Source organism: Quercus robur, chromosome 4 (genome assembly GCF_932294415.1).
Source record: "Quercus robur chromosome 4, dhQueRobu3.1, whole genome shotgun sequence".
NCBI lineage: Eukaryota > Viridiplantae > Streptophyta > Magnoliopsida > Fagales > Fagaceae > Quercus > Quercus robur.
In genome coordinates, this window is record NC_065537.1 from 78,504,834 (window position 1) to 78,518,126 (window position 13,293).

At 35.3% G+C, this 13,293-nt stretch overlaps 1 protein-coding gene and 1 long non-coding RNA gene across 3 annotated transcripts in view; one reads left to right on the forward strand and one right to left on the reverse strand.

Annotated features, from left to right (window-relative positions):
- Nucleotides 1–1,278: 1,278 nt before the first annotated feature.
- LOC126723865 (uncharacterized) lies at nucleotides 1,279–3,760 on the reverse strand. Of its 2 annotated transcripts, XR_007654499.1 has the most exons (3): nucleotides 3,668–3,760; nucleotides 2,576–2,838; nucleotides 1,279–1,735 (listed from the first exon to the last, which is right to left on the reverse strand). It is a non-coding gene; the product is annotated as an uncharacterized LOC126723865 (long non-coding RNA). The 2 variants fall into 2 exon arrangements; XR_007654498.1 differs by lacking the exon at nucleotides 1,279–1,735 and having other exon boundaries at nucleotides 2,351–2,838.
- A 1,839-nt stretch (nucleotides 3,761–5,599) lies between these two features.
- LOC126723860 (putative disease resistance protein RGA1) overlaps nucleotides 5,600–13,293 on the forward strand; it is a 120,997-nt gene continuing 113,303 nt past the window's right edge. The window contains exons 1-8 of the mRNA XM_050427819.1: nucleotides 5,600–9,411; nucleotides 9,493–9,588; nucleotides 9,714–9,791; nucleotides 9,949–10,053; nucleotides 10,916–11,003; nucleotides 11,243–11,438; nucleotides 11,840–12,113; nucleotides 12,424–12,510. Of these exons, the coding sequence (XP_050283776.1) occupies nucleotides 6,054–9,411; nucleotides 9,493–9,581 (3,447 nt within the window). The 5' untranslated portion in view covers nucleotides 5,600–6,053 and the 3' untranslated portion in view covers nucleotides 9,582–9,588; nucleotides 9,714–9,791; nucleotides 9,949–10,053; ... (2 more) ...; nucleotides 11,840–12,113; nucleotides 12,424–12,510. The remainder of the gene's footprint in view (nucleotides 9,412–9,492; nucleotides 9,589–9,713; nucleotides 9,792–9,948; nucleotides 10,054–10,915; nucleotides 11,004–11,242; nucleotides 11,439–11,839; nucleotides 12,114–12,423; nucleotides 12,511–13,293) is intronic.

Here is a 13,293-nt window from a genome sequence, read left to right on the forward strand (position 1 = left end):
AAAGTAGAACAGATAATTTTTTTTTTTTTTTTTTAATCTGAGGATGTTACTAATTTTTGATTGAGGCCTGGGAGAATGGGTGAGAAATTGGGAGGGGGGGCCGGCTGCCTAAGGTTGGGGGGGCCTAATTATTTTTTCTTCATAGTCTAATGGGAAAATTTTTTTTTTTGCAGGGGCCTCGGCCCCCCCAAGCCACTATGTGGCTCCGCCCCTGATTATTGTGACAAGGTCATAACTCTGTTTTGGACCTGCTTGGGAGTAGAAATGGAATTTGATACCAACCTGAACCTGATTGACTTGGTGCCAGCCAAAAACCACCCACCTTATCAGGTTATCAAGATAATATATTGAAGATAATACACGAGCAGTTTAAAGATGTCTAGAAAATAAGCCAAGAAAAACATTCTGTAAAAGACTAAAAGTTGCTTCCTCCATTTCTTTTAATAATAGTAGAAAAGATACGCCCAAAGCTTTTAACATTTGGAGACAGCATTCTAGTACATAATTGTCTTACTTCCGTGATATCATTTATGATAAACAAATTCAATTACTCCTTACGACGATAAAATACTCAAAAATTTATATTGAAGAAAATATTTTCTGCTGCCTCTAAGATTGACCTCAGAATCTTAATTAACTGCTTCATACTTCAGCCTTATGGTGGGCTCATGCTGGTTTATTACTCATGCAACTTTTTGTTGTCCTTTGAAGCGTGAATGCATCACACTTATCAGCTTGGTTAAGTAAATGGTGGTCTGAAATTGATGACAGATAAATCGTTACTTCTCATGTATTCAACATGTAGCACTGGTTTGATCATTAAATGAAGCCAGAGCTTTCCTGTTCCAATTATTGCCCACATGCCTATGTGTTAGCCAGTGCAGTCTTGCATCGTGCTCTTAGTGGTCAGAGCTTGGATTATCAGACAGTTGGATTCATCTAGTATGCAGATTGGTTTCTTTTTTTATGAGGACATGATCAAAATTCATTTGAAGATAAATTATTATCCTCTTTTTCTTTTTCCTTTTATTTTCTTCTTTAAAGGGACTTCATTTTGGTTTCAGGGCTTGCTAGTTATCCCTCATATTATTGAAGAGCATGGTCAAATCTGAACCAGTGAATGGTTGACCCTTATTTTATAGGAAAAATGGAAACTAGAGACGGACAGTTGATGCACATAGATGAAGCATTGCTATATTTTAGAGCTCCTATATTTGGATTTCTGAGCTTCACACCCCTCCCCCACCAACCCAAAAAAAAAATAAATAAATAAATAAATAAAAAGGAAATCTTTTGAGTAATCTGTAATGTATTGCAAGGGACTTTTTGCCCACCCCCTTCCTGAATAAAATGCCACAAATTTCAAGCATCAAATCAAAAAGTGTTGTAACCCCACCTTTGAGCGACTGTAGACTTGTTCAAAAGTGAATTAATGTGGAACTAGTCTTTACAAATAATCAGATCATTACACATGTATATAAATCACAGCTATCAATTAAAAACTAATCCTAAAACTACAGGTAGTATAGCTACTTTAAGTTACTGCATTGTCTGCTCTGTTTACTACACTTTTTACAGCAATGTTTGCACTGTCGTTTAGACAGTCTTGGCTTGAACTCTTCCAATGCACTATTCTGGCATTCTGCCTTTCTGCCTGAGTCTCTGTCTTGATACACTCCAATACCAGGAGCAAAAAGCCTTTCCCCGTATGTACAAGACCTTGTGCAATTCGCACCTATAAAAGAGGCAAAGGAACTCCATCATTTTCATAATACATATATTAAAAAAAAAAAAAAAAAAACTCCATGAAATACTGTATAGAAAAGTATAAGGAATTCAATAGAAGCATCACATAGAATTGACTATTATTGTCATTGGAAGATTAGTTCCAGAACCGTATATTTCTTTTATGCTAGAAAGAGTTGAGTTCTCCTCAACCCATTCAGGAACTATGTATCCAAGATTGTAGTGTGGCCAGGGCTCTTCATTTTACATTGCTCCATTGCTGAATATGTATGGTTGAGCACTAACCAAAAACTATGGTTGAATACACTCTTGAATCCAATTCTTATAAAGTATAAAATAAGCTAATTAGAGCCACAACATCACATATCCTGCCCAACCAATAGCTTAAAGGAAATATAAAAAATCAATTTTATCTAAATTCTAATAGGTTCATACTTCCAACAGCTTACTTGAGTATTATTAACTGGTAATCATCATTAAAATTGTGCATATAACCATAGTAAGGTTGACATAGAAGTGATTTCACAAGCATTAAGAGAGGGAAAGAGCTCTAATGGAACGTTGATTGTATTGCTAATTTGCAATCTAAAAGGAAAAAAAGAGGTTCAACTTATTTCTACATCTTTCTATTGTTATTTTTAAAAGAACACCATGGGTTTTCCAACCTGAGAAATTTGTTGGAATCTCAATCTTACAATCAAGAAATTTTCAGGCTTTCTCAAACACATGAATAGAGATTATAAAAAAATTTTGTTTCCTATCAATTCAAATCATAACTATTAATCTACACTTTCAATAATTCTGTTACAACTTGGACCTAAAAGCTTACACCACAAGTTCCTCAGAGGGCTCTGGAGACTTCATCATGTCTTCATATATGTTCATTGCATCTGCAGGAGATCCTTGCCTCAAGAACCCCCTTATCATTTCCATGTATGTTTGACAATCAGGGAACAAATTCTCCTATCTAATGTCTTCCCACAACTGCATTGCGTCATCCATTTTTTGACACTTTGCTAATGCAATAATCTAGTCCTTATACAGATAAGCATCAGGCCTGTACCAATATTGCTTCCGTATCACTTTAAACACCTGGAAATTCATTGAGTTGCTTGTAAGCTCAAGTGTATGGTCATAGTAAATGGAATGAGGCATAATTTGATGTAATTTGACAGAGACCACTTTATTGAAATAGCCTATCCAAACTGTGCATTCTAGACTATGAAGAAACATAACTTTAAACAATATAAAGCCCACAATAAAATTGCAGAAATGGAGGATGGCAGGCAAGAGCGAATAAAGAAAAGTAACTATAAAAGTCATTATTTCCATTGATATTGAAGGAGCGTACTAAACCCAAAATGTAAAAACAAACCATCTCTTTTTCAATTGCTAATAATTTATCAATTTAGAATGATTTAAAAGAGGGGAAAAAAGACTTCTTTTATGATCTTTTATTTCTTTGCATGTTAACTAAGATCCTTGTTTGAGACAAAGAACTGACAGACGCAATTGACAATATCACAATAATAGAAATGACTACTAAAAGGACCTCCTTCAGTGGACATAGTTCGGATTGCATTTTTCTATGAAGCCCCCATTTTACAGGAAAGTAAAATAATTCTCTACAATCACCAAATCAAAGCATATTAGAAGTTCCCAAGAGCAGATATTTTCTTTAAAGAAATTTATCAAACACTTCTAGGACATCCCCATTTACTGCTCTTCTTAATATATTTAGTCACAAAAAATTACTTGTTTGCGTATCATACGAAGTAAATTCCCCATCCAGAAAACCAGCAATGACTATTTCAATTGTGAGTGAGAGAGTGACCAATCATAAACCCAAAAATTGAAAATCTAAAAGCAACCCAAATGAGAATGTGAAATAGAAAGTACAATGGAAGCAAAAATTCAAGACCTTGACAGCCAAAGCAACCTCTTCCTGGCGCTCAAGCTCAGACATCCAACGGTGGAGGAGCAATGGAGGAGGAGATAGAGAGAGAAACATAGGTTTGGGGGGGGGAGAGAGAAAGAGAGAGAGTCACATGTCAAATTTTGTTGGGTTCAGAGAGAGGTTTAAAAGGTAATAAATAAAGGTAATTAATGAAATTCTAATAAAAATATTTGTAATAATAATGGTCTTTTTTTAACCGTTAAATCTATTTAAATTCAATGGTTTAAAAAAGGTGTAATTCTAAAGAGTTATACCAGGTTTAACTTGAATCTCATAATTAATTGAATATTTTTGTTAATGGGTTTTCCATTACACTTGTTAAGGAAGAATTGAGTGTCCAACTGCATTGAAAAGTAGTAAAAGCTAATTAACAAATATTCCTTTTAACTAAAAGCTAGAACTTTCGCATAGAGGAGTATCTATATCACGCATGATATTTCCTCCGATCTTTAAACTACTCAAAAAGAAGATTTGCCTTTTTTATATATTTTTTAAAAAAAATTTATAAGAATGTTGTGTGACTCCCTTGAAAAAAAAAATTTGATTGCCAAAAAAAACCTCAACCTTAACCAATATACTTTGAAACTCATTAACTGGATCTTTAATTAAGTTGAATGAGTCAAGCATGCTAAATTGATTCCCTATAGTTTTGAGAAAATAAATACTTTTTAGTTAAAATGTTGGGGATTGATGCGGCACCTTCCACCAAAAAATAATTGGAGAATTGATCTATTAACAAACCCTAGGGAAAAAAAAAAAATTTCTCAAAATTTTAACTAAAAAAATATTTATTTTCTCAAAAATATAATTTGCTGTTTTTATAATCTAAAGTTATTCATATCATTCCCATAATCTTAGAAAAACACAATGTTTTCAAGTTGAAATGCTATAAAATAAAAGAACTATATTTGTCAACTTTTTTTTTTTTTAATTTTGTGTTTATACTTTTGTGTACATACGTAGAGGAAAAAAATATATATTGTTTTTTTCCCTAAAATTTTCATAACATTTGTTTTTTGTTCTTACACTTTATATAATTCTTTTCTTTTTTTTTTTTGTTCATAAATTATTGACAACGTACACTTTCTCTCCTTAAACTATCATGCCATGCATGTGACTAATATAAAGTTTCATGTTACCAGTTAACCCCATATGTCTCTCTTTTTTCTTTTTTTTTTTTAATTTTTATGTAATGGGGCAATCTTGAAGGTTAGACGCATCACCACTGCAAACCCTTGGTGCGATGGTCACTCCACAAGTATAAGTGCTTGTGGGGTATGGGGGGCAAGGGCTAGGTTTCAAGTTTCCAGGAGAGAGCTTCACACACATATTTATTTAGATTAGGTCAGAGTAGAATTCTATCTTATAACAAAAAAAAAAAAAGGTTAGATGCGTCAAAATTCTCTAACGCTAAGGATAGTTCTACTTTTTTTTTTTTTTTTTTGATGATCAGGATAGTTCTACTTAATTAGACCTGTAGGATTAGAGAAATTACAAGGTTCATATGATGGATAAGTGACGTGGTCTATTATTCCACTAAAAGACTCTCACTTATTTAAAATTGTTGAGTTAGAAATTTTTTTTTAAACAGAAACTAATTACTAACTCAGCAATTTTAAACAAGTGAGAATTTTTAAGTGAAATGATGGACAAGTGACGTGGTACACCATAACACTGCATAATTTCTCGTAATTTCTGGTAGGATTAAAGTTAACGAAAATTGACAGAACAACAAAAAGTAGTTAATGACATTGACTATTGAGCATGAAATTATGAACCACGTTTGCAGTGCTTGAGCCCATAAAAATAAATTGCATTAATTAAGTGAAAGGCTACCAGAGCCTAGAAAGCTACAACTCATGTTTGTTAATTAAATGAGAGCTACCAATAACCAATTAACCAATGCACATACAGTTGGTTAGGGCTGGGGTCCCGCGAGAGCCATTCTGACTCCTGAGATTGACACCAAACCAAGTTGGGCAAACCAGCAACCACCACCACCATCCCAACTGTCTTAATTCTAACATTTAATCTTCAACTATTTTCAATGCCCCACTTGGTTGAGAGTTCGCGAAATTAATAAGCTAAAAGTTTTGTAGGTGAATTGTTACTGTGTTTCTAACAGAAATATCCAAGTTCAAATCACCTTTATGGTTACGGCAATGGAAAGATAGTGATACGTGGTCAAATGAGCGTCTTACGTACACATATGCTCATAAATAACCATTAGTACATTATAAAAACCAGAAGTTTAGAATAGAACCGGCAAGCAAATCACTCAGCCTAAGTCATCCTACTTTCAAACAATTATTCTCATATCTTACCTGCATTTAACTGTTTCAAGTGAGAAATGGCGGAAGGAGTTCTCTTCAACGTAGCTGAGGGAATCATTGGCCAACTGGGCAACCTAGCTCTCAAAGAGATTGGACTGATCTGGGGTGTCAAAGATGAGCTTCAAAAGCTCAAAAACACGGTTACAACAATCAAAGCTGTGATTCAGGATGCAGAGGAGCACCAGGCGCTGAGCAATGCCATCAAGGATTGGGTGGAAAGGCTGAAAGATGTATTTTTTGAAGCGGATGACTTGCTGGATGACTTTTTCACTGAAGTTTTACGGCGGGAAGTGATGACCAGGAATAAGAAAGCGAAAGAGGTACGCATCTTCTTTTCCAAATCGAACCAACTTGCATATGGTCTTAAAATGGGTCATAAGATTAAGTCAATTAGGGAGATACTAGATGCTATTGCAGCGGATAGGAAGTTCCACTTAGAGGCACGTCCTAGGGAGACACAAGGCAGTAGTAGGGGGAGAGAGAGTCATCATTTTGTACGTGCTGAAGATGTTATTGGAAGAGAGGTCGATAAGAAAGTCATCATAGAACGTTTATTGGATTCCAAAATTGAAGAGAATGTTGCAGTCCTTCCTATAGTGGGAATTGGTGGACTAGGTAAGACCACATTAGCTCAATTTGTATTCAATGACGAAGAAATTAAAAGTTATTTTGAGAAAAAATTGTGGGTGTGTGTTTCGGATGATTTTGATGTAAAAACAATTGTTGAGAAAATCCTAGAATCTGCAAAAGGTAGTAAACTAGGAAGCCTTGAAATCAACACAATGATAAATGATCTTCATAAAGAAATTGATGGAAAGAGATACTTGCTTGTATTAGATGATTTGTGGAATGATGATTCAAAAAAATGGGATGGTTTAAAAGGACTTCTTAAAGGTGGTGCAATAGGTAGTAGAATATTAGTGACTACACGTGAGGAAAAGGTTGCAAAGATTTCGAAAACTATTGAACCATACTTTTTAAAGGGTTTAAATGAAGAGGAGTCTTGGTCTTTATTTAAGCAAAAGGCATTTGAAAATGGACAAGAACCAGAAAATTTAAGAATTAAGGAAATTGGAATGGAAATTGTTAGTAAGTGTAGAGGAATTCCACTTGCCATAAATACTATAGGAAGCCTGTTGTACTTTAAAATCTCAGAAGATGAATGGTTGGCCTTCAAGAAAAACGAATTTCCAAAATTAGATCAAAAGGAAAATGATATCCTACCAACACTTAAGTTAAGTTATGATCATCTACCATCACATTTGAAACAATGTTTTGCTTATTGTAGTTTATTTCCAAAAGATTACCAGTTTGAAAAACAAGAATTGATTAGGATATGGATGGCACAAGGGTTCATTAAGCTATCAGGTCAAAACCAATGCGTAGAAGATGCTGGTCATGAGCATTTCATGGAATTACTTTGGAGATCATTTTTTCAAGAAGATAAAGAAGATTGGTGGAACACAAGACCTATTTTCAAAATACATGACCTCATGCATGATCTGGCGATATCTGTAGCGGGACGGGAGAACATCTCATTTGGCATAAATGGTGAAAAAATTTGTGAAAAAACACATCATGTGTCAATTGGTTTTGATTTAGCCTCATCATCCCAAATTCCTGCCTCATTGTTTGAAGCAAAGAGGATAAGAACATTCCTTTTGCCATGTCAAACTTGGCATCCGGAAAAAATGGTAGTGAACCAGTCAATGTGTAATGCATTTGTTTCAAAATTTATGCTCTTGCGCAAGTTAGATTTGAATAGTATTGGCATTAGGAGTGTGCCACATTCTATTGGAAAGATGAAGCATTTAAGGTATCTCAATCTTTCAAATAATCGTTACATAAAGATGCTTCCTAATTCCATTACAAGGTTGCAGAATTTGGAAACATTGAATCTCGGTTATTGTGTCAAACTTATAGAATTGCCAAGAAATATTACTAGATTAGTCAATCTTAGGCATCTTAACATTGATAACTGCAATAGTTTGACTCATATGCCACGTGGACTTGGGCAATTGACTAATTTCCGGTCACTAGCTGAGTATGTGTTGAGTACAAACTCTAGGTGTGGTGGTGAGTTGAAGGAACTTCACAGATTAAACCAGCTAAGAGAAAATATAAGGATTAAAAATCTTACACACAGGAAAGATGCTGAATTAGAATATAAGGCTGCAAATATGAAAGAGAAACGAAACCTTGAAGGCATGGCATTAGAGTGGATAAAAGGAGATGTCAATGAAGTGGATGTTGGGTACGATGAGAAGTTACTCGAAGCTTTGGAACCATTCCAAAGTCTTAAACTTTTGGAATTAAATGGCTACATGGGAGTGAAATATCCAAGATGGCTTTCGTCACTCAAAAATCTTGTGCGCCTTACGCTATATTCAATGAAGAATTGCCAAGATGTGCTTCCATTGCATCAATTTCCTTTTCTCAAAACTCTTAGGTTGAATGATGTTCCTTCTCTTGAGTACGTATCATTAATGTCAAAGAGTGTTAACCTTCCACCCCTAGAGTTACTAAAAATTATGAATTGCCCTAATCTAAAGGGATGGTGGAAGAGGAGGAGCGACTCCATCAAGGATTATGAAGATGACGATGATAATTATGGTGAAATATCGATGATAAAAGCAAAGAATCATTCTCTGCCTTCATTTTCTCGTCTTTCTACTCTACACATTTATGGCTGCCCTGAACTATCTTCAATGCCTTTATTTCCTTATCTTGAAGAACTAGATCTAGAAAACTCTAATTTGATGCCATTGGAGCAAACAATATCGATGGGAATGATAAGTATGGCATCTCAAGAAAACACAAGAGCAGCAGTAGTAGCAGAGTCAATCTCTTCTGCTCGTTATTCTTCTTCTTCAACACTTGCCAACTTATTCACCCCTCTCTCCAAATTAAAATCTTTGCGTATTATTCTGATAAAAGGCAGTGATGGTCATGTCCTTCAATCTATACAACATCTCACTGCACTCCAGGAACTTTCGTTATCTAATTATATTGGGGATGGGATGGAATTGGAATGGCAAGGCCTGAGGAAGCTTCAGTATCTAAGTTTATATGATCATCCAAAATTGGCCTCTCTTCCAGTGGGGCTTCAACAGGCCACCTCTCTGCGACATCTCACAATTTCAAATTGTCCAAGTTTGACAACAATTCCGGAGTGGATCTGCAACATCATATCTCTTCAATCACTCGAGATTTTGCATTGCACCAATTTGACATCATTACCTGTTCTTACTTCTTTAAAGAAACTGGAGATTTTGGATTGTCCCATCTTAGCGGAAGGTTGCAAGAGTGAGGATTGGCTTGCTCACATCCAAAACTTGAAAGGAGATCTAGCTCCACCAAAAGAAGAAGAATCAGGTATTGAATTTCATTATGAAAAACAAAATTCTTCTTCTTCATCCTCTTTAATTTTTTCCTGATTATTGAATAATTATGCAGAACAAAATGAAAGTATGAAGAAACATGAACTTAAATCTCAGCTCTTTACCAAAATTTTTAGGCATTGCAGTGGTTCAACAAGTCAATAACTGAATGGTAATTATTTTCATTCTCACATTCTTTGATCACATATGGAAATTATTTCCTATGTTTCTTTTTTTTATCTCAAACCAAGTTGATGTGGTGATGTATTTTGGGTGTTTTACTTCTCATCTTTTCAGATGAGGATCATCAATTGGTGATAAGGAGATAATATTTGTGGGGAGAAGTATATCTGGCAACAGAATCAGCTTGTGTAGGTATTTTTTATGCTTTGATTATAAGCTCCACCATGTTTTTATTTCTACAATTGAATAAAAAATATGCTATATGTTTTTTTATGGATTGCGCGAGTAAGAGTTGTTTTATACTAGAATCACTAATGTTTCTTTCCTATCTTTTTTTTGGCTTGCTTAGCTTGCGTTGGATTTAGATCATAAATTGATATTCAAGGTAGCAACACTTGGATAAAGGACAAGTGGTTGCTAATTGGCTTTCTCCTTGAATTCGAATGTTACAAAGGTAAACAAATACTAGTCTTTTATTTGCTTTTACATCATCATTCTTTGTTTGAAGTGGACAAAAATAAAGAAAAAGATTTCACTACGGTAGATTCTTAAATAATACTTAATAGTATATGATGAAACTAGGGATCCAATGTCTGTTTATTACTACTCTTATCCATATAGACACAAGTATTGCCAATAACTAGATGCCTCATTTTTAAATGTGTGCTTTAGGCATCGATCATCTTCATTTATAATTGCAACTTCTCTAACAATCTCTGGCTTGTAATGAATTTTGGTTACTCTGGCTCTTAGAAGCTTCTAGTGACCTAAATAAAGGGTAAGTCATTAATCATATATTAGGTTTCTCGACCTTTCAAGAAATTTGAAACCTGTTAATAAATCACTCTCCAAAAGTCCATTTTTCTCCTGTTTTCTATGTTTCTTCCTTCTCCAAACAAGAACCTGCTTGACATTAAACTATATGTCAATCTATTTGGGTATCCAGGGCTATCTTCTTACATCTCATTTCATTGTAAAATATATGAAATGAAGATCAAATATGTAAAAGTGGTCTTTGGTAGTGGTTCCTTTCTCTTCTTTTGTGAGAGGTGAGCTCAAAGATTTTAAGAACTTAATGGTTTAATTGATGATTTTGCATCTTTAAGTATACGAGATTTACCATAACTTTTATTTGATAGAATAGTTTGCATCAAAACACAGCTTAGATTTATTGTAGACATGATATATTTCAGGAATAATTATACAATCCGTCTTCATTTTTATAGTCAAACTTGAAAAGCATCCCGCAGAATTCTAATTTGAAAAGAGGAGCTTAGATTCTGAAATCCATAATGGTACTTATTGAATGATGCTAGGTGAAATTGCTCTGGAATGACTTGAGACAGCGTATATCCCTAAGGCTGAAGTTGAATTTAGAAGGATCCATCATTATTCCATAAAAAGGTTGAGTGCCACAATTCAGTTTGTTAGTTTACAAGTTATTTTGAGTTCTAAACTTTCTCATGTTGGATGACAAGAGCAACCAATATCATCCCCTAGAGTTGTGAGCTTGCCAACCCAACATTTTTAGAAGGGCATGTTAGGGGAAACTAACTATCTAACTTTATCAATTTTTTTTTTCCTCTTTAGATGACTAATACTAATAACGTGCAACTTCTCCCATGATTCCCTTTAATATGCAGGCATTTAGCAAACATTTTGGTCACATATATGTTCAGGCAGATACGTAGTAGATAGCCACAACCTAAATGCAGTGGATAGTCACTTGTGAAATGTAGAAAAAAGCAGCAATTTATGAGAAGGGTGTGGAAATCATGGGGATTCCACAACGTGCTTGAATATGACAGACTTCCTTCTTAAAAAGAATGAGTATCATTGGTAATTATTCCACATTTCTTTACTTTCATATGATAATTATTCATCCTGAATTTGATTTCTCACATATGATATGGAAAAATATGTTGGCTAAATTAATACTTTACAAATTATTATTTGGATTATAAAATGATCTCTACTGCACGATCTTTCTCATATTGACAGTAATATATACTTATTGCCTATCTTGGATTTTTGTTGGGTTTAAATCCTAGTTTTTGTCTATCTTTTGTTGGCTTTTCCAATCTAAATCAAGCTCAATGTTAGTGTACAGCTATTAATGACAATGGTGGTGGCAATTATCTTTTGTTAATTGTTGTGGTGTTCATGGATTAAATTCAGTGTGTTTATTGAAACGTTTTGAGCTGTTTTCAAGTTTATTCACTTCGTTGTTTGATTATCAGAGGGAAATGTAGAGACAAGCAGCAATTCAGGAGATGGTTGGGGGAAACGTTTTGAGCTGTTTTGGCAAATGGATTCTATTTCCCCATGTGCTTTTACTTCCATCATACCTCAAGATCATCCCCTTTTCAATGGACCCTCTCCCTGCTTTAAAAAATCCTATTCTGCAATAGAGTCCAATAAGGGAGTTCTAAACTGAATCTAGTTTTGATCCTCATTGAGGATACCAAGTAAAGAGGTAGAGCTGGAAGAGGTGCCCCCTAATGTGGTATTTGGGTAATCATCCCCTTTTCTCTGGACCCCCTAATGAGCCACTTTTAGATTGGATTAACACATAATATTGACATTTCAAGTTAGCATCAACAATTTTAGTGATGGATTATTTAAATTTATGCTCCATTTTGTTACAAAAAAAATGTAGGAGGAAAAAGAAATAAAAAAGAAACTATAGTGAATATTCACATATTAGGAGAAAGAATATGGCAAATATTTCATATGTTTCTTCATTCAAATAAATACATCCTTGTTTCTCAAAGCAAGTTGATGTGGTGATGCATTTTGGATGTTTTACTTCTCATCTTGTCAGAGTGAAAATCAGCACTTGGTGATTTTGGGATAATATTTGTGGGGAGAAGTATATCTCGTAACAACACTGCAGAATTAGCCTGTGCTGGTATGTTTTTTGTTTGAATTCTCTGTTATACATTGTGGTGGGTAAAGTCTGTCAGTTGATGTTGGGCCGTAACTCATGTACCAAGCCCAGCCGCGATAAAGAAGAAAAGGCATGGGCGTAGGATATCCCGTCTCAATCATGATGGGCCGGGCCTGCTAAGGGGCGTCCGAGGAGGAACACCTCCTCGGACTCACCTAGTAAGCATCCAATTTGCACCCCATACTTAGCGAAAGGTCGCCCAATACGAAGAAACAATGCGTGACACTCAGGAAGGAGGAGGGGACAATCACAACTGCCGCATTAAATGCCAAGGAACTACTTTTCCAGCCGCATTAATGTGGAAGGGACAGGAACGCAGAATGACCTTGGCCAGTGCAACTCACAGAAAGGAGGGAGGATGACTTATGGGACAGGCACTCGAGTGGAGGATCGGATGACTGACAAGTGTAGGGACATGATCTCAGGAAGGGTGCTATATAAGGGAAGGAGACCCCCATGGAAAAGGGATCGCAAGCAGAAAGAAGAAAGGATAAAGAAGGAGAAAAGAGAGAAGTAGCAGGAACAGCCTCAGGGACCGTTACTCCAAAAGCTCGAAGGAATATCCCTACGTCCAACTGGTTGCATGGCTTGGTCGTAGCTTCGTTTCTCCTGTCAAAGACCTAGTTCTATAACCTGCTCTCTACAAATTCATTGTTGAGGGACTTTTGGGCCAGAATCTCCCACCTGTTGGGCCTGAACCCCAAATTCGTCACCTTACAATTGGCGCCCACCGTGGGGAGAACT